This window comes from Ochlerotatus camptorhynchus, unplaced genomic scaffold (genome assembly GCF_037179485.1).
Source record: "Ochlerotatus camptorhynchus isolate MF236.1 unplaced genomic scaffold, CSIRO-AGI_Acam_v1.1 ptg000402l, whole genome shotgun sequence".
In the NCBI taxonomy this organism is placed as follows: Eukaryota; Metazoa; Arthropoda; class Insecta; order Diptera; family Culicidae; genus Ochlerotatus; species Ochlerotatus camptorhynchus.
In genome coordinates this window covers 1,949,853-1,970,822 of record NW_027040888.1, presented here as the reverse complement: position 1 = coordinate 1,970,822, position 20,970 = coordinate 1,949,853, and the positions used below count along the sequence as shown (strand labels likewise).

The following is a 20,970-nucleotide window of genomic DNA, read 5'->3' as shown; positions in this document are numbered from 1 at the left end:
GTCATCGGGCTTGGTTTTTTCACAAACTGCAAAGTTTATCAAATTTTGTGAACAAATCTCGAAATTACGACGGATTCCTGCATAAAACTGTAAAATCTACTTGCAAAGCCTACAATGGGTGGTAAGTACATGATTTGCAATATGTGTTTAGCTAGTTTCATAATGTTTTCATAATTTATCGCTAATTGCAGGCAAACCAGAGAACAGCCGAAGCAGCGGCGGCGGTGGGCTCCTTGTTTACGTGGGCAACATTCCGAAGGCGGCCACCGAAGACCAGCTGCGTAAGTTCTTTCACGAGTGCAAGGGCATCGTGGATTTCAGCTTCCGGTTGGACGATTGCACCTACTGCCCGACCAAGATTGCCTTCATGAAGTTCTCCAATCGGCACGATGAAAGCAAAGCGTACCGTCTGAATCAGACGTTCTTCCAGGGTAAGCGGATCTTCGTCACCAGCGTGGATTCCGACCGGAACTTTACGCCCCGGTACGCTGTGATGGTGAAACAATTGAACGAATGTAAGTGGGATGGGCATTTGTCTTTCAATTGGTCGATTCTAAGAGGTTCCTTCATTGCAGATGTCACGGAGGAAGACGTTTACGATCATTTCAAGAACATTGGCGCAATCGAGTGCGTTCAGAAGCCGGCAATCAACTATGCGTACGTTTCGTTTGAACGCAGTGAAAGCACCCAGCGTGCATTGGCCATAAAGAATCGCAATCTGAAGGGAGTGGACATTGAAGTATTCCCGGTGAAGAGGAATATCAGCATGATCATGGAGAAACCGACGCTTCTGACGTACGCTGACATCCGAGATAAGTGTGACGGTATGCGAAACTGAGAGTGACGGTAGTTTTAAGATTAATAATCGTTGACTAATTTCAGCTTTGGGATTAAGATACGAACCAGAATCAGAAACTCAGACTAAATGTAAGATAATTTGATTAATAGAGTGCAGTGTATAAATCATCAACGTTCATTCCAGTACTTGTCACCAATATTCCCCGAAGCGTTCCGGAAGAGGAAGTCCTGGAATATCTGAGCAAATTCGGGAAGGTTGTGGATTGGGAGATGCAGAAGTCGCCCATATCGGTTCTGACAAACATTGGCTTTGTGACCTATATGAACCCGAAAACAGCTCGCTTCGTTTATCTGTATGCTCCGCACAACTTTCAGGGTGTTGCACTGGACATCTACAACCCGCGGATAGCGTATGGTGAGGTCAAATCTACGACGTCTGTGCTACTGAAAAGAACGAATGTTTGTAAGTGTCATACTGCTGATAGTCTTATTGCTATGCTCTTGCTAATGAATTTCACGTTTGTCAGATCTCACGAACGACGAAATTTACCAGGCGATGAACGAGTGCGGACGGGTGGCCTACATCCACCGAGTGGATTCGATGCGATATTGCACCATAGTGCGCTTCAAGTTCTCCATAGCCGTGTCGCAAGCGCTGAAAATTAAACGCCTAGCAGATGAAAACGTCTACGTGACGAAGTATTCCGAACGTAAGTATATTGTGGTGATATGGTTTCTGATGCCACTTCGCATTTTCCGCTATCAACTACCAGCAAACATACAATGGTTAATTTCTTGCTAGTTTCTCGCTTCGGCCTTTTTTTTTATAATGCGTTTATTTTTCCAGGCTCATTTGCTATAGCTTTGCGGAGCCAATATTCATTGATTAGATTACAAAATTACTTAAAACTAACGTTAGTAAAGCGGGGGCCGATTACTCGCGGTTATCTCGAGGTTAGGGGTGACAAATTGTAACAAATGGATGGCAGGGTAGGGATTGTGAACACAAGGTTTGTAGAGCAATGTGCTCTTGATCTTGAACTAAGCGACACTCTGATGGAAAAGACAAACATGGGGGTACACCGATGGGCAGCTAACAACTTGGGAGAACACAAGATGACACTAACTACTAAATCCTCAGATCTATCCGTTTTAAAAACACATAAATTAAATTGCAATAGATGAGATCTCGGCTCGCCAAGACATCTCTGACGGGTATCGCGGGTTGTTTTCGTCGGGCCCTGAGGGATGTGGATAACTCAGATCTGGCAACACGGTATAAGGTACATGACCAAACAACATGCTCGGTATCGTGATAACCACTGCCACACGCACATAAATTGCTGACTGAGAGCCCAATTCGATAGAAGTGCGAGTCTAACGAGCAGTGATTGGACATAAGCCTTGATATAACGCGTATAAAGTCGCGGCTCATGTCCAACCCTTTGAACCATGGTTTGTTCGACACCTGTGGGAGAATAGAATGTAACCATCTTCCCAATTCACCATCATTCCATTTGTGTTGCCAACTGATGAGGACTTGCTGACGAGCAATGGAGAAAAATTCGTTGAAGGCGATTTGTCGCTCAAAAATATCGCCTTCCATAGCGCCCACCTTAGCCAACGAGTCCGCTTTCTCATTACCCGGAATTGAGCAATGAGATGGGACCCAAGCTAAGGTAATAGTATAGGAGCAGTTAGATAAAGCACTCAGTTTAGATCGTATTTCAGGCAGGAAATACGAGGAGTGCTTCATCGGCCTCATTGAACGAATAGCCTCCAATGAGCTAAGACTATATCCGTAAAAATGAAATAATGGTCAGAAGGTAGTGAGGCAATTTGCTCTACTGCGTAAAATATAGCTGCGAGTTCCGCAACGTATACTGAGCATGGTTTCTGCAGTTTAAAAGAGGCGCTATGAAATTGATTAAATACACCAAATCCAGTGGAAGCATTTATGGTTGACCCATCTGTGAAAAATCCTTTATCGTTACTTACATGGTGGTACTTGATTGCAAAAATTGAGGGAACAACCATCGACCGATGGTGATCTGGTATTCCATGGATTTCTTGCATCATGGTCAGATCAAAATTTACAGAGGAACTATAGAAGGCTTGGAAGCAATCACGATTGGAGATTAATGAAGAAGGACCAACCTCCAGCGTCATGTACTCATAGTACAAACTCATGAATCTTGTTTGAGGATTTTGGTCGAGCAGCTTCTCAAAGTTTTCTATTATCAATGGGTTCATTACTTCACAACGGATAAGAAACCGGAAGGACAGTTCCGCGAAACGATCTGTCAGTGGGAGAACACCCACGAGTACTTCGAGGCTCATCGTATGCGTCGAGTGCATACAGCCAAGCGCGATTCGGAGGCAACGGTATTGAACCCGTTCTTCAGGATGTGTGTTTTTGCCGCGGATTGAAAGCAGAAGCTACCGTACTCTAGGACCGACAAGATGGTTGTTCGATACAACCTGATCAGATCTTCCGGGTATGCTCCCCACCAAGTTCCAGTAATTGTACGAAGAAAATTGATTCTTTGTTGTTATTTTTGTTTCACGTGCTTTTGGAATCGAACCAGACACCTAAATACTTGAAAGATATACTTTGAGTGATTGTTCTACCCTTTAGTTGAAGCTGTAACTTTGCAGGATGATGCTTCCTAGAAAAAACAACCAACTCAGTTTTCTCCGGAGAGAATTCGATACCCAGCTTCATAGCCCAAGTAGACAAATTGTCTAAGGTATCTTGCAATGGTCCTTGCAGGTCCGGTGCACTTGGTCCTATAACGAACACAACGCCGTCATCAGCAAGCTGCCTTAGCGAGCAATTTTCATCAAGACAACCATCAATGTCTTTTACATAAAAATTATAAAGAAGGGGGCCTAAACATGAGCCCTGGGGGAGACCCATGTAACTAATTCGTGAAGTTGTCGAGTTTCCATGAGAAAAGCTCATATATTTCTCAGACAACAAGTTGCTCAAATAGTTGTTCATTATTGGTGAAAGCCCACTATCGTGGAGTTTATCCGAAAGGACATCGATACAAACAGAATCAAAAGCCCCCTTAATATCCAAGAAAACTGAACCCATTTGCTGTTTTTGCGCATAGGCCAGTTGAATTTCAGTTGAAAGCAACGCAAGACAGTCGCTCGTTCCTTTGCCTCTTCGAAATCCAAATTGCGTATCTGAAAGTAAACCATTCGACTCGACCCATTTGTCTAGACGAAAATGAATCATTTTCTCCAACAATTTCCGTATACAGGACAGCATCGCGATGGGACGGTACGAGTTATAATCCGATGCGGGTTTACCGGGTTTTCGAATGGCGATAACTCTTACTTGCCTCCAGTCATCCGGAACAATGTTGTGCTCCAGAAATTGATTGAATAAGTTCAACAAGCGTCTCTTCGCGAAGTCTGGGAGATTTTTAAGCAAGTTGAACTTGATTCTATCCATTCCTGGAGCTGAGTTGTTACATGAGAGGAGAGCAAGTGAGAATTCCACCATCGAAAACGGGGAATCTATTTCGTTATTACCCGACGGACGATCACGAAAGTTGGTTTGAACCGACACCTAATCCTGGCAAACTTTCCGCGCGAAGCTGAATATCCTACTGTCTGAGTACTCCTTGTCTTCGTTGACCGGTGATGACGCGTTTCGCATTCTCCTGCCGACATTCCAGAGCGTTCTCATGGAAGTCTCGCGCGACAAACCATCGACGAACCGACGCCAGTAACTGCGTTTTTTGGCTTTAATCAAGCCGGTGTACCGCTCGAAATCCTCGACCTTACCGTGTTTGCGGAAGCGTTTAAACGCGGCGGACTTCTCGCTGTTCGCGTCGGTGCAATCCTTATCCCACCACGGAGTGAGAGGTCGTTTGCGAACGAAAACACCCGGAACGCGTTTCGTCTGTGCTTGAAGAGCACAGTCAACGATAAGTCGCGATAAAAAGGAGTACTCATCCAGCGGAGGGAGTATCTCAACCGAATCAGTACCACCAAGAACCGCGGACGCAAATTTTTGCCAGTCGATGTTTTTCGTGAGGTCGTACGCGATGTCAACCGAGCGAGTGGAAGATGAACCATTGGTAATAGAAATTTTGATTGGCAAGTGGTCACTGCCGTAGGGATCTTGAATTACTTTCCACGAGCAATCCAACGATAGTGAACTCGAACTGAGGGAGAGGTCTAATCTACTTTCTCTTGCTGGAGGTTTCACAACTCGTGTTACTTCCCCAGTGTTCAGAATTGTCATATTGAAGTTATCGCAAAGGTCGTATATCAGGGTTGAGCGGTTGTCGTCGTACAGTTCCCCCCAGCCTGTACCGTGGGAGTTAAAATCTCCTAAGATCAACCGAGGCTCAGATAAAGCTGAGCAGATATCAGAGAAACCTTGGCGAGAAATCGCAGTTCTTGGAGGAAGATATACTGAGGCAATACTGAGGCTTTTACCTCGAATATTTACCTGACATGCGACAACTTCAATGCCTGTCACGGAAGGCAGATCGATTCTATAAAAGGAATGGAGCTTATTAATCCCGAGAAGCACTCCTCCATACGAATCTGCTCGATCAAGGCGAATAATGTTAAAATCGTGGAAACGGAGATCGGTGTCTGAAGAAAGCCATGTTTCACAAAGAGCAAATGCATCACAAAGTGAGTTGTGAAGTAAAAATTTGAATGTGTCAAGTTTCGGTATAAGACTTCTACAGTTCCACTGAAGAACAGAGATCATATCCCCGACCTCATTCGGAAAATTATCCATCAAAGGATATGATCGACGCAAGGAAGGACCACCTAGAAGCTAGTTGCTTCAAAAGAGTTTTCACTAATGGAAGCACTAAATTAATAATGTTCCTAGTTGAGTCAGAGACGTTGAATATATTGAAGATGCTCTCCACAATTCCAGAAAACGTGAACATGGCATCATGTTCTTGCTGGTTATTCAGCTGTTTTTCTGGCTGAAAAACTGGGATATCTGGGGTTTTAGATGATCCCGGAAGTGGCGGAAAGTCTTTGTTAAAATTACAAACTTTAAATCCCGGTGGTGGGGGTTTTACTACATTTCCGCTACCTCTTAAATTTAACAAGGTAGGTTGAGAGTCCGTACGAGAGGCCTTACGAGGTTTTTGGGTGACGTTTGTTTTGGACCGCTTCCTCGTGTTGCCATTAAAGACAAAAGGACTACTCTCACCCACCTCTGAGTCAGAGCCCTGATCATCATCTGGAAGGAGGTGGAATGTGTTGTTGCTTTTTGGGGTGGTTTGGGAAGATGAAGCGGTCGTTTTCAAAATTTCTACTAACGAGCGCTTAGAGCGAGCTTGCAAATACCGCTTTAGTTTTTCTCCCTGCTGTTTGTACTTCGGGCAATCACTCAGAGCATGTGGAGCATCCTTACAGTAAACGCATTTTGGGGTAGCATGACAAGGACCCTCCGTATGCTCCTCCCCACATTGATCGCACCGCGGTTTGTTGGAACAAAAGTCCGCGGTGTGACCTAGTTGTTTGCATTTCAAGCAATTCATTACCCTCGGTACAAACAAGCGTACAGGTAGTCGAACCTTCCCAATTGTGACGTAGTCAGGTAATGCCGATCCTGAAAAGGTCACACGAAACGAATCTGAGAGGGTATACTTTTTGTTAGTGCCTATGAGCGACACTGACTGCAATTGAATGCAGTCCAGTATCTTGACTTTCGGGAGGGCACGGTTTTTGAAAATGCCGAAAGATTCGACTTGTAGGAAATCCTCACAAGTCAGACTCGATTCGGTGACCACTCCTTCAATTTCTACGTCACAACTGGGGACGTAGACTCGATATTCGATCGAAAAAAGCTCACAGGCAACAATCCGGTTTGCCTGTTTCAGTTCATCAACGGTAACGCGCAGTTTGTTTGACGTTACCTTAAAGATAACGGTTACGGCCGAAAAATGTTTTGTCAGATCCTTCGAAATCCGAGAAATATTCAAAGGTTTTTGTTTGGGCCGGAAAAAAACAACCCACGGACCTTTTGAGTCGCTTGGGTAAGCTTTATGGCGGGGGGTCGCAGAAATTTTTAAGGGAACGGTTGGAGTAGGGGGAACAGGTGGACGAGGGGGCGATGGTGGAGAAAGGGGGGCAGGGGGTGAAGGAGGTTGTTGTTTAGACATCACCTTTGGGTAAGCTCCAGTGCTCGTTTTGGGGTCCGAAGTAGAATCCCCTGAGGTATCCATTTCCTCTTCAGTGAGAAGCAGATTTTCGAATGATGGAGATTTAATAGACTCATCATCGGAGATATCTGCTAGCGAAATACCCCCGCCATCATTGGTTTCATCCATTGCGGGGTCTTAAGTACCTCCGCAACAGATTTCGACATAAAAAAGGAAATATATATATATATATATATATATATATATATATATATATGCGTTGAGAAAAAAAAATAAATAAAAAAAAAAATAAGAAAAAAATAAACTTATCCAAAAAATATAACGGTAAAAATAATGTTTAATCCAACAAAGCAAAAAAAAACCTTAAAAATGGAAAAAAAAAGTGCCAGGAAAGTTAATCAACACTATAGGGAGATTAATCAACTTGCAAAAAAAAAACAGTAAATGAAAAAAAAGAAAAAAAAATGAAAACTTTTTCAGGAAAAAACAAAAAGGTGTCAGAAAAGTTAATCAACACTGTATTGAGATTAATCAGGTTGCGGAGAACGGAAGATAACCGTTTGTTACTTAACTCTCCACACAAGCGCACGGAGTGTGGCTGATGACGATGATCTATCCTGATGTGAGAATGATGGTGATGATCGTTCTATTGTTGCCCTCGAGTGTTTGCAACAAAGCACCGGCTGGCTCGCCGTCTGGTGAACTCGATGTCCTTGATTTTGCTGTGGCGTGATGCGATGAAATTTCTTGATTAAAGATTAACAGCTCATCTGCCGGACTCGGCCGGAAATGACTGCATGCTTTCTCGAACGATTAAGCGGCCATTTCAATTCCGCGATGCTCACTACACTGTTGTATACTACAACACCACTCAGTATGAAAGCGGATTGAAAAAAAAAGCTCAATAGGGGAAAAAACTAGTACCGATTACGGAGTGCAAGCAATACTTGACCGAAACAGTCGAGCGTTCGATGTGGAATGACACTTCGGCCTATCAAGCACATAATTCATGCATTCAGTAATAATACACAATAGTAATGGAAAATTATAATCCGTAAATTGTATATTTTTGGGACAAATTTAGAGCATTTATTGCACTTTCTCAAAGGAAAAACTTTGTAAAATTTTCATATTTTTCGTTTTCTAGGCGCCATGATCTTGCCGTATTATTGCACTAACGAAAATCTACACTGCGGTGTTCATCAAAAAACCTGATTATTTCATGAATTGAAAGGATTACCTTTTTGTAACATGCTAGCGTAATAAATCTAAACCTAATAATATATATTACACTTTTCGATCTTATTGTACATTTAGACGATTTAACAGTTTTTGTGCTTTATAACTATGGGTCGAACATTAGGGACGTAATTTTGAGACGTGTTCCTAATTATGGCCTACGAACTTTATTTGATAACTTTGTTTTAGTATTGGTGAAACCATTCGTAATTTAACGACGACTCGTCGCGAATGTCGAATTTCTTGAAACATAGCGGATCCTTTCTTATCCTTTCAAGCCACTGAAACATCCCGTAGGCAAAATCAAGCTTCTAAACTTTGACGACCACTTTAATGAGGCGAAAAAGAGCTGCCAAACGAGGATTGATTTACTCCGAACACTGGCACTTAATGAACAACCGTGCTATTCGTATGCGTGTAGCAAAAGCTGTAGTTGATTCCAGGTTGACCTACGATTTTGAACTGACTTGCCTGGCCTGGCTGTTGATAGGTTGATTTCCAAACTGGGTCCAGTGTGTTATCAGGCCATTAGGGTCACATCAGGTCCCTCCCATCCACCCCCAGGTTGGCAGCCTGCGTGCCTTTTGAAACGTACATCTGTTTGCAAGAAAGCGATTGGCTTTGCAGAAAAGACTACAGGGACAAGTGATGGAGTGTCCCTCCTCATGGAGGCGATCGATCTTCTGAATAATACCGCCAACCTGGAGCTCCCTCCTGTAGCCAGGGTCCCTGGTGTCGAGCCAGAGGTTGGAATTCACCCGGTCTGTCCATCGATCCGGCGATAAAGAACAGCTTCCGGGCGGGAACCAACTCCCCTGCACTAGTGAGAACAGTAGCCGAATTAGGGGAAATGGCTCTAATGTTGGCCTATGGATCTAAGATTGGGCCCATCGCTAAAAATCTGCTATTTATCAATTGTATCTAGATGAACGCGTTATTGGGACGGTACTAATGGATATTTTTGGTTGCTATTGAAAATGTAGTCGATTGCTGAATTTATGTATGGGCCTAAATTAGGGACACTTAGGCCGACATTACATACATTTCCCCTACATTGAACCAAATACAACAATCATCAAGTATGATACACCGACGGATCCCGGAGTGGTGGTAGAGTTGGTATTGGAATTTCCGATCCGGAGCTGTGCATCTTTTACCGACTATCGGACCCTTGCAGCGTTTTCACTGCTGAAGCAGCCGCCATTCTCGTAGCCTGGCACCCTACCCTCCAACAAACCGATCGTCATATTCTCCGATTCTGCCAGTGTTTTAGCAGCTCTTCAGTCTGAAACAGCTAAACAGAATATCCGGAAAAACTGAAGAGAAAGCCTCGTTATACCGTTACCGAAAACCAATGTCGGGACCAAGGACATCACTGGGTTCCGTCCCATTGCACTGACCTGCTGCATGGTCAAAGTCCTGGAACGGATGGTCAACAGGAGGCTGAAGCAATATCTTGAGGCCAAGGGGCTTCTTGACCATCGGCAGCACGCCTTCAGGCAAGTCAATGGCACCTTCACCTACTTTGCCACTCTTGGGGAAGTCCTGAAGGAGGCAAAGGATCAAAGTCATCACGCGGAGATCGTCGCGCTGGACATCTCCAAAGCGTTCAACAGAACACCAGCTGTATTGAAGAAGCTTGCTGATTGGGGCCTGAAAGGACACATCCTTCACTTCGTCCGGAGCTTTCTGACCGACCGATCTTTTCGGGTTTCGGTTGGAAACGTGCAATCCGGAAGTTTCAGTGAGGAAACCGGAGTTCCACAGGGTTCGATGATCGCGGTCACCCTCTTCCCGGTGGCTATGAATGGGGTCTTTGACCAACTACCCAAGAACGTTTACATCTTCGTCTACGCGGATGACGTACTCATTGTAACGATGGGGCCCACCCTGCAGAGGACGAAACTGAGAGCGCAAGCGGCAGTCTCCTCGGTGGTCAGATGGACTGACTCTGTTGGTTTCCAGCTTTCCGCCGGCAAGAGCGTGCGCTGCCATATATGTACCACCAGGCATGGCAACAACGGACAGCCCATCATGATTAAAAAACAAGCAATTACGACCAAAAACACCGTGAGGGTCTTGGGAGTGCTCGTCGATTGGAATTTATCCTTTGAGCCGCCCAACAAGTAAAGAAGGACTGTCGCAGTCGGTCCAACCTGATTAAGACCATCTCCCGCCCCCACCGATCCAACAATCGCGAAATCCGCTTCCGCGTAGCTAGAGCCATCATCGACAGTCGCCTACTGTACGATGTAGAGATTACATGCCTTGCCGCCGAGAAAGCAAAGTTACAACGGCTACGTTCGAACAGTCTCCGGTCTCCTGCCCTCTACCCCGGCCGATGCTGCATGCGTTGAAGCCGGTATCCTACGTTTTCGGCTCGTTTTCACCGCAGCTACTGCTACCAAAGCCGCTGCCTTTCTCGCTAAAACGTGTGGAAACAACAGGATCGTTCTCCTCGACGAGGCGAACCGACTCCTCCGCACGGCCGCCGACGTAGATCTCCCTCCAGTAGCCAGGGTCCACTGGCACGGAGACAAAAGTTGGCAATCGCACAAGATCAAAATTGACAGCCGAATCAAGGACCACTTCAGGGCAGGAGAGAATTCACTGGCTTTACGCCGGACAGTTGTCGAAACTCTCGGTTCGCACTACCTAGGTTATGAAGTTATGTACACCGACGGCTCTCTCTCTCTCTCTCCAGGAGCGGAGTGGGAATGGGGGTCTCCGGAGATGGTCTGCTTGTGAGCAGATCGCTCTCAACCCAATGCTCGATGTTCTCAGCTGAGGCAGCGGCCATTCTCCACGCGGTTAAGTTACCGGCCAACCGGCCGATATTAGTCGTAACTGACTCACACAGCGTGATATTGGCCCTAACAACAGAAACACCGAAGCATCCGTGGATCCAAGGAACGGTGAAGCACGTGCCGCCCAACACAGTATGCATGTGGGTACCCGGTCACTGCAGGATCCAAGGGAACATAGCCGACCACCTCGCCGGCTCAGGCCACAATGGACCCAGGTCCACCGGCAATGTACCGCTCCAAGATGTCAAAAAGTGGATCAAGCGGACGATTCGGAGAGCCTGGGACACCGAGTGGAGGAACAACAGGACACATCACCTTCGGAAGATCAAGGCGACCACCGGAACCTGGAAGGATCGAACCTACGAGAACAACGAGTGGTGTCAAGGCTGCGCACAAGGCACAGCAGAGTCACCCACAACTTCAGAGGAACACAGTTCCGGAGGACCTGCGAAACCTGCAGAGTGCCAGCCACCGTGGAGCACATCCTCGTGAACTGCGCGTAGTTGGAAGACCTTCGGCTTGGAGTTAATCAGCATTCGGAACCTGTTGGGCGACGAGTCCCCGGCAGCTGCCGCCCTCATCACCTTCCTAAAGGAGGCGAACCTTTACCACAATATCTGAGTGTTCCTTGTTTGTATTTCCGTTTTGTTGGCCCTTTTGGCAGTTTTCTACACCTTTTCATTATAGCAAGATAAATGTACTACAGCCAAGATTGGGAATCTCCTTCTGAGAACCCAATTTTTTTCTCCTTTTTTCAATCTTAAGAGATGAACTAGCCGTATGGCTAAAAATCTCTATAATAAAGAAAAAAACTGTATTTACTTAGGGGCTGTCCATGAACTACGTAGTCAGTTAAGGGAAGGGGGAAAACGATAGTACACCTTTGAAAATGCTATTTATACCTCTTAATGAACAATTGATTAAGCCGCAACTTTTTTTCTTATTCTTCTTCTTCCCGATTCTCATACACGAGCTTTCCCCTGCTCTCATCCTAGTGTCCTTTGCAGCCACTCCGACAGGTATTAACTGATGCCATTTGCCCGTTTCAGAGAGCTACCTAACGGACATGTCCGCCATCCCGGAGGCAGTGCCCAAGAGCAGTCTTCGGTTGCAAAAGGAGTCCATGCTGCGGAAAATGATAGAAAAGGAAGACCTCGCCGAGCTGGCACGCCTTCGAACAGTGCCCAATGCCAAGTACATTTGTCCAAATACGGAGTTCTACAGAAATGAAGGTACGTAGTTGTCTGCTTTTCCTAACCAGAAAGAAATAATTCAAACGGTATTGGTCTCCTTCCTGTTTCCATTCAAACAGTTCAAATCATGAACCACCCGGCCGGATCTGGATTAATTCAATTACGGGAATATTTCAAGAAATGTGGAAACGTGATCAACTTCCGCGAAGTGGTGAAGGGCGGTTACATCCGGGAGGGATTCCTGAGCTTCGATACCCGGCTGGAAGCGCGGCGGGCTTGTACCATGAATCAGAACTTTATGAACGGCAAACGATTGCTGATTCACATGGCAAATGAGAGTCTCTTCTTAGATCCGGAACTGTGCGTCATGGTCATGGGATTGAATGCCCTCGTTTTGGATGAGGACATATACGATCGATTTAGCGATATTGGTAATGTCAAGTTTGTGCACCGGCATTCTCCTGGAATAGCCTGTGTGTGCATGGAACAGAAGCGCTGGTTAGAGCCTGCCCTGCGGGTGATCTTGATCAACAAGCACCAGGTCATAGTCAGTCGAGTTAACAGCATGAATCTTGCTGGGTCGTCCGGTGGTCCCCACATGCAACAGTTTATGCAACAGCAAACCAACAGCAAACTATCGTATCATCCTACCGTGGTGATAAAGGATGTTCCACGACCGAACTTGCGACCAATTGAATTGGGACGGCCGAATGTACAAGGACCGCGACCAATGGATCAGGGAGGACCGCGACCGATGGGCCCTGGGATGGGACCGATGGGAGGTCCAAAAGGGCCAATGATGGGTCCTGGCGGTCCCATGATGGGGCCTGGTGGTCCCATGATGGGTCCTGGTGGACCGATGATGGGTCCTGGCGGTCCCATGATGGGACCAGGAGGTCCAATGATGGGTCCCGGTGGTCCTATGATGGGACCAGGAGGTCCCATGATGGGACCTGGTGGTCCCATGATGGGTCCTGGTGGACCTATGATGGGTCCTGGTGGTCCCATGATGGGTCCTGGTGGACCTATGATGGGACCAGGAGGTCCAATGATGGGTCCCGGTGGTGCTATGATGGGTCCCGGTGGTCCCATGATGGGTCCCGGTGGCCCCATGATGGGTCCTGGTGGACCGATTAACCAAAACCCTCCCATCGTCACTCCAGCAATGCGACGTCTAATGCAAATGATCGAGTCGCAAATGATCAACATTCAAACGTTTAGCTCACTACCAATGATTGAGCAGTTCCGCCTCGTCCATGGAGTTGTTAACCAATTCATTCAAGTACCACAATTTGTCGATATGAAACCGGACGATAAAATCAGATTCCTTATCAGTGGACAGCATGGTTTTGCATATGCCAATACCTTCACGCTCTTCACCTATCCTCAACAACTGCAACTGTTGGCTCTGATTCAGCAGGATTATTGGAACACTATCAACAGCACTCCAGTTCCGACAATCATGCAGGGATCTGCACCCGATCAAATAATGCAATCGGATCCTGTAGCCGTCAATCCAGACCCTCCTTCCCTACAAGAAGAAGAGATACCAGATCCGATGGATGGAGAAGACATAGTGGCTCCATGGCAAATTAAGTCCTCAAACCCACCGCCCCCAACAAAGACCACCCCTGATAGATCTATTTACAACACAATCCCATTGTCCGCACAAGATCGCTTCGAAAAGGCAGAAAAATTACGCCTGGAGGTTGAGCTTAATGACTCGAAAAACAGCGACAAAGTGTTGACTGTCAGTTCCGATTCTGATTCTGACTGTATTCCTCCGGCTCCAGAACCTCCCCAGTTCAGCTCCAAGAAATCTTGCTCGATATCCCCTTTGACTTTGCCACCTCGATTGAGCAGGATTCGAAGCTTGTCACCCGTCGATCACTATCGGCGATCCCGGTCTCGATCGATTTCCCGTAGGCGCTTGTCCCGCTCACCGGACAGTAGATCACCGCGGAAACGCAACAGCTTGAGTCCATTCTCAAAAGCGCTGCTTTCAAGTCCTTTGCTACGATACGATCAGTCCGCTTCGAATTCCCCTGAACGATACAGACAAAATCCAAGCCCGCCACTGCGCACCGCCTACCGCCCTGATACATCGTCTCGCGACAAAGAAAGACAACGATCTCGGTCGAGATCGCCAATCCCATCGTATCGATCTAGATCACGATCACCATATAGACCACGGTATACATCCCCGAGCAGGAGTACTCGCCACCGTCGCCATCACCAACGGTCACGATCGCGATCACGATCAAGGTCTGTTGGACGGCGATCGGTTCGCAAAAGTCGATCAAAAAGCGAATCACCGCTGTCGCTAAGTCCACCACGGAAAAGTCCATCACCAAAGATGTGGGATGATCCTACGCTTGCGAAGCAGCCTCCAAGATATACATTTAACTTAGATACAATCAGCGGATCTACCAACAGCCGTAAGTAGCTTCTCCAAGTGTCCAGGTTAATGAACCCAGCTTGAAACGTTTCTAATTACAGTATTTGTCGGAAACCTACCGTTGGATACTACGGAGGAGCAAATGTTGGAAATTTTCGGGAAATACGGACAGATTGTGTCGTTCAAGTTTGCTACTCAGAACATCGGAACGAAGCGTGCCTACCTGCGATTCGATACGTATGATCAGGCACTGAAGGCACTCGACATGCATCTGAAGCAGTATCGCGGCCATCTGGTGCGGGTGGCTTTCATGAACAAGCGCCAAAAGGAGCGGCCAGGATACTCCATAATTGTACAAGTAGCGAGAAAGCGTGAGTATCAACCTACCCGCATAATTTCCATTGGTTGGTTTAACCATAGACTCAAGAAACATGCTCAATATGTTGGCTCAGGACCTATCAGACCTTCGGTCCCAAGCTAATTGGAGTGCACCTCGAAAAAGATTGCCTGGGACCAATGGGCTAGTCAAGCGATGAGTCAATTTAAAATCGTTAGTTTCGTATTGATTGCAAGGTTGCAAAGACTCATTTCAGCTAAAACAATGTTTTTCTAAATAATGAAATAATTAGATGCCATGATCAAATTTTGAATTGGTAGGATACAAGAAGAGGTTGCAAAGAATGTGTTTGACATATTAAACCTGTTTATTTCACTTCATGAGAGTCACAATCAGCGATTTTTCACAAACTCACTCACTCACTCACTCACTCACTCAGCGATCAGCAAATCGCTGATTGTGACTCATAGAAAGCAAAATTTACAGGTTTTGTGTTTCCAACGCATACTTTGTAACCTCTTCTTGTAAGTTACAAGTAAAACATGCCATCATACCATCTTTTGGTTTTATTATTCCGAAAAACATTATTTTAGCTGAAATGAGTCTTTGCAACCTTGATTGATTGTTGGTTTTACTTTGCGCTTGCCTCATTCAACAGACTATGACGAAATTGTCATCTACAACACGTTCAAGCTATGCGGTGACATTTCGTACTTCTGGACGCGTTTCAGCAATACTACTGCTGGTAAGATAGCGAGAGTCTACGGTGTGATCGATTTCAAACACCGGGATGCAGTGCGGGCAGCCCGCGAAACGTACAAACTTGTGAATGGGAAAAGGTGCACAGTCGCTGCAATTATGTAGTAACGAGCTACCCTCTTCACCGTTCCGGGGGTATCTTGGGATAAGATCTCAATGACTCACGCGACGGACCTTGGGCAACCTTGGGTTTCGGAATGGATTTCCGAGCGTCGAGTGGTGAGTACCGTTTCCATTTTAATAGGTGAATCCTAACCTTATTTTAGCATTTAGTATGAGAAGAAGATAGGCAATAGGAATGGAGCTTAGATGTGAGGTTACGTTAAGCAAAACTCTGTTACACAGGACTAGGAGGACTTCAGATGTGTACCACTAGGATAAGGCTAAAAGTTATCTATGTTCTTGCATTGAAATGTAAAATTTAGGAACATTCAAAGGAATGCTATTGACTAAATCCTTAATGTGATTAGATTCTATGTTATCATCGCAAATTACTTTGGTTCAAGGCGAATTAAATTGAAATAAGTTAATTTTCGTGCAAACCAGCGCCGTCGCGTAACCTCATTGTTTACTTGTGAATCAACTTTAAAAAACCAGATTTAATACCATATTTATACTCGAAATGGTTGCAAAATGCACAACATCTTCTAGTTTACTCGATGTCTATTGAGGTAGATTGAGGTTAAAGCGACGCCACTGGTGCAAACATAATCATAATCATATATAATAACGTGAAAATTAGGTAAACCATCGACTTTATTTCTTTCTCACTAACAATAGAAATTTGACTTGAATTCAATTTAGGTTTAAACAAATTTGAGGGTATTTATTTTAGATTTATTTTTCAATAAGTTCGATAAAATCTGTATGAAATATACTCTAGACTTACTACAACTGTATTGCCGGTGGAAGCATAACTGTCCCATGTGTAGAACATGGGACAATTATGCGCCCACCGGCAGTGTAACAATTTCATAGATATAGGTCTGACGATTGGCGTCAGGATGCTATTAATGTTAAGATGCTTAAACTTGATGTAGTTTCACTATGTAAACATCGTTCGTGTGAATATAAGAAGTAAACACTCGTGTATGGCTGGAGATAACAAACCTATCTTTCGAATATTTAGTTTTAAGGTTAGATTATTAGTAGTACGATAAACAGTCTAGTTGTTAAGTTCCGTTTCTTCAATTTGCGTTGACTGGCATGTGCAGTAAACACTTGCCAGGTACCCTAGGGAAGGAGTTCAAATTTACGGGACAGTCGCATAAAGTTCCAACTAATCAACTTTTAGTGTAAAATAGATTGCAGTCATTCTGTTGAGTACGGAAAATTCAATACCAAATAATTTCCGAAAAAAAAATCTGCTAACTACCGTTCTGCCCATAAATGACGAAGATATGGCTTATATGGCAAATATAAAATTCCAAGTAAAATGGTTTGAAAACTTTTAGCGATAAATCGATTAAATCACAAAAATCTCGTGCATAAAGCTATACTAAATAACGGAAGGGCTATTGGAAGTTATGTCTTTGTGATACAGAGTTTCGAAAAATTTCTTCCCCGAAAATGAATCAGGGTGTCTACTACCTGGAAAAACCTGGAAAACCGGGAATTTACAGGGAATTTTATTTTTTCTGGAAAAACCTGGAATATTCAGGGAATTTTGGTTCCACTCAGGGAATTTTCCAATTATCACTTCATTCGTAATTCAAAAGAAGTTTTTCGTTCAGTTTCTCGAAACGTTTCTTAAGGACACTGAACTTGACAAGCATCTGATAGCTAAGACAACGTGTGCGAACGAGACAAGTTCATTCAGAGAGTCTTGTCACGCTCGCTCTTCGCTGATGTGTATGTGGAGGATCAAAATCGTCGTAAAAAGGAAACAGCCGAAAAAGAGAGACTGGCAACCGTCAAAAGGAAGCATACGAAGCATGTACTGTATAAGAATAAGCATGCCAGACAGCAGGTCTGAGACCCAACATAGATTTTTTTTTGAGCTTCAGAGAGGGTTGGAGATCTACTGAGAAATTTGTTGAGCTTTAGGGTAGTTCGTAGATGTTGAGAAAAGAACTACAAACAAATTAAAAGTTATTAACAGAAATCACAAGAGGGGTCGTAGATCTTCAGATAAATGTTTGAAGTTTTGCAAGCAAAAATAATTTCAAATCAATTTGTAAAACTATAAGCGAAATTTTACAAATCTTCAGGGAAATTCGCATAACTTCAGACAAGTCCAAGAATCTACAGTGAAATATAAAGTATTTCACAGAAGTTTGGAGATCCTCGAAACATTATTCAACATCACAAAAGTTCGTAGTTCTTCAGAACAAAGCTACAACTATGAAAAAAATCACAGGACTTCTGAAAAAATCACAAGAATCTCAGAAATGGATCTTCAGTAAAAATTGCAGAACTTCAGGGATTTAAAAAAAATAAATATTTACACGATTTCAGGGAAATTTGTAGATCTTGAGAGAGACATTTAAAACTTCAAGGAAGCTCAAATATTTTCTGATAAATTTTGACAACTTTAGGTTATCTTCAAGGAAATTTTCAAATCTTCAGGGTAACCCTAGATGAATTTACAAAACATCAGAGAAGTTTGCAGATCTACTGAGAAATTTATGGAGCCTCAAGTTTTTTTTTTTGTAGATCTTGGGAATAGAGCTACGGAGCTTAAGACAACTTTACAGAACTTTAAAGATATTTGCAGGAATTTGACGGAAAGTTTCACCACAGACAAACAGACGTAACTCTTTGAAAAAGTTTTTCTTGAAAACATAGCATCTCAAAACATAGGACCTCAGTAACGACATCTCTCGGGCTTCTCGCGGAAAACAATCTTGCTCGCTAACTCGCAAACAATATTGCATGAAAGTTCAATAGAATGTATAGAAACGTCAAAGTGATCCGATGCCAGCGCTACGGCGAGTAGTTCGCGGAACTGATAATATTCAAATCAACCGTTAAATGCGTGGACGAAGATACACAATGAAGAGTTACGTCTGTTTGTCTGTGGTTTCACAGTTTCTCACAAATGTGAGATCTTCAGAAAAATTCGTTAAATGTCCTCATGAAAAGCACCTCAATTCCAAAAACAAATCGCAGGGAAGTACAAAAGTACAATATTTTGCAGAACTCCATGGAAGTCGGAAATAGATAAACCTAAAGAACTTCAGAGAAGTCCGTAGACCTTAAGAGAAGTCTGTAGAACGTCCGAAAATTCGTACGTTTTTAGAAAAATTTGCAAAACTTCAGCAAAACTCGCAGATCTTCGGGAAAGTTCGCCGATCTTTAGATCAAGAATCCACAAAGAAATTTAAATAACTTTAGAAAAGTTCGAAGATCTACTGTGAAATTTATTGAACTTCAGGGCAGTTCGTAGATCTTTAGAGCAGAAATACAGTACTTCAGAAAACTTTACAGAATTTGAAATAAATTTTAGGAACTTCAGAAAAGTTCAGAGGGTAGGTCGTAAATCTACTCAAAAATTAGCAGATGTTAAAATAAATTTTCAGAATTTTACTGCGGTTCTTGGATTTTGAAAGACATTCACAGAACTTCAGGTAAGTTCGCTGATCTTTAGAGATATTTGCACAGCTTCAGAAAAATTAGAAAAACTTCAGAATACTTCCTAAAACTTCCGGAAAGTTCAAAAATTTCTAGATAATCTTTTAATTCTTTAGAAAATTGTATAGATGTTCAGAGATATTTGCAGATATTCATTGAATCATGAAAATCTGCAGAGAAAATTACAGAACTTTTGAGAAGTTTGTAGATTATTAGAAATGTTGTGAACATCAGAGATAATTGTTGATCTTCAAGGATCTTAAATCTTCAGGGATTCAGGAACTTTGTAGGTTTTTAGGAAAATTTGCTGAACTTCTGAAGAACACACAGAACTTCAAAGAAATCTGTAGAACTACCGAGACATTTGCAGATTGTCAGGAAAGATTGTCGATTTTTAAGGAAATTTTACCGGAGAACAGAAACAAAACTTCAGGGACGTCAGAAGGTTTGAAGACCTTGCAGAATTGAGTTGTTAACAGAAATTTTCAGAACTCAAGGAATCATGTATATCTAGTGAGAACTTTTCCCACTAGCTTGTCTAAAGTTGGTATCGACATCCTGGCGAAGTTTTGAAATCCATTTTCATCTTCATATCGCAGCTCTTGATGGACAAGATGAGCCAAATCCCTGCCGGTGTTCCTCCTGAGCAACCATTTCCTACTCCACAAAGTTCAATTTCTCTTTCTCATTTTATTTAAAATAATAAAAGCAAATACGTCTGCCGAAACTAGAGCAATTTTCCGGTAATTCATGATGGAAGTATTTAGTTTTGACTCCTGATACAGTTTTGTTTTGAAATCTAAATTGACAGTTCTTTCGACATGTGCAAGCAGTGTGAACACCAGCAAACAGGGGGGTTCGATAAAATAATAATGTGTATAATTTGTATGTACCTGGAATTTTTTTCATCCGACCTGGAAAAACCTGGAAAACTCAGGGAATTTGATTCCTTGGATTGAGTAGACACCCTGTGAATGTTAGACAATATTTCAAGCTGAACAATGCATTAGATGCTAAGCAAGATTGATCGATTCTCTTTCGTTAGTAACTTAAATGCAGTACCGTTTCAAGTCGTATTTTCATCGATCTGTGTGCTGAAAATAGCTGGGAATGTCTTAACATATGGCCGTAAGGATGCAAAGAGAAGTCGAGGAAGAGAATCTGTAAATGTTGCTTAGGACCTAATGCACATGCTATTTTTAACTAGTTCGTTTATTTGGAAGGCACTTAATTCTATGTCTAGTAGGAGTTGGGCCGAATACTCGCGACTTACTCGAGGTTAGAGAGGTACATTGTCGAAGGATAGGATCAAGGGAGGAGCTTGGGGGTAAGGGCGACGATGAGACTCATCGAGACGGGGGGACAAGACGAACAAAAACTATTAAAGAGAGACAAAAGACAAAGGAATTAAATTCTTATACTAGACATTTGAAGAAACACATAAACCGATTGCATATAGCAGATATCGCGAGTTCCCAACACGTCTCTGATAGGAACATAGGGTTGTCTTCCTTGGATATCGAGGATATTCAAAAGTCGCTCTCTTGCGGTGTCATTATCCGTACACTGCCAAACTGCGTTTTCGAGGTTTATTCTATTGAGATGAGCATCTAGCGAGTAGTGGTTGGACATAAGTCTACTCATCACACGAATAAAGTCACGACTTAAGTCCAAGCCTTTAAACCACGCTCTCGAAGAAACATTAGGA

At 43.6% G+C, this 20,970-nt stretch overlaps 1 protein-coding gene across 2 annotated transcripts in view; it reads left to right on the top strand.

Moving 5' to 3' along the window:
* LOC135710792 (uncharacterized) overlaps positions 1 to 20,970 on the top strand; it is a 33,656-nt gene continuing 12,686 nt past the window's right edge. The window contains exons 1-10 of one of the 2 annotated variants that reach the window (XR_010518445.1): positions 1 to 121; positions 192 to 515; positions 576 to 824; positions 883 to 927; positions 983 to 1,261; positions 1,326 to 1,508; positions 12,052 to 12,234; positions 12,315 to 14,633; positions 14,695 to 14,964; positions 15,589 to 15,908. Coding sequence is in view for 1 of the 2 variants with exons in the window: in XM_065233471.1 (XP_065089543.1) it covers positions 115 to 121; positions 192 to 515; positions 576 to 824; positions 883 to 927; positions 983 to 1,261; positions 1,326 to 1,508; positions 12,052 to 12,234; positions 12,315 to 14,633; positions 14,695 to 14,964; positions 15,589 to 15,794 (4,065 nt within the window). In the remaining variant the exon portion in view is untranslated. Of the gene's footprint in view, positions 122 to 191; positions 516 to 575; positions 825 to 882; positions 928 to 982; positions 1,262 to 1,325; positions 1,509 to 12,051; positions 12,235 to 12,314; positions 14,634 to 14,694; positions 14,965 to 15,588; positions 16,160 to 20,970 lie in introns of those variants that run through there. The other variant, XM_065233471.1, reaches the window with a different exon arrangement.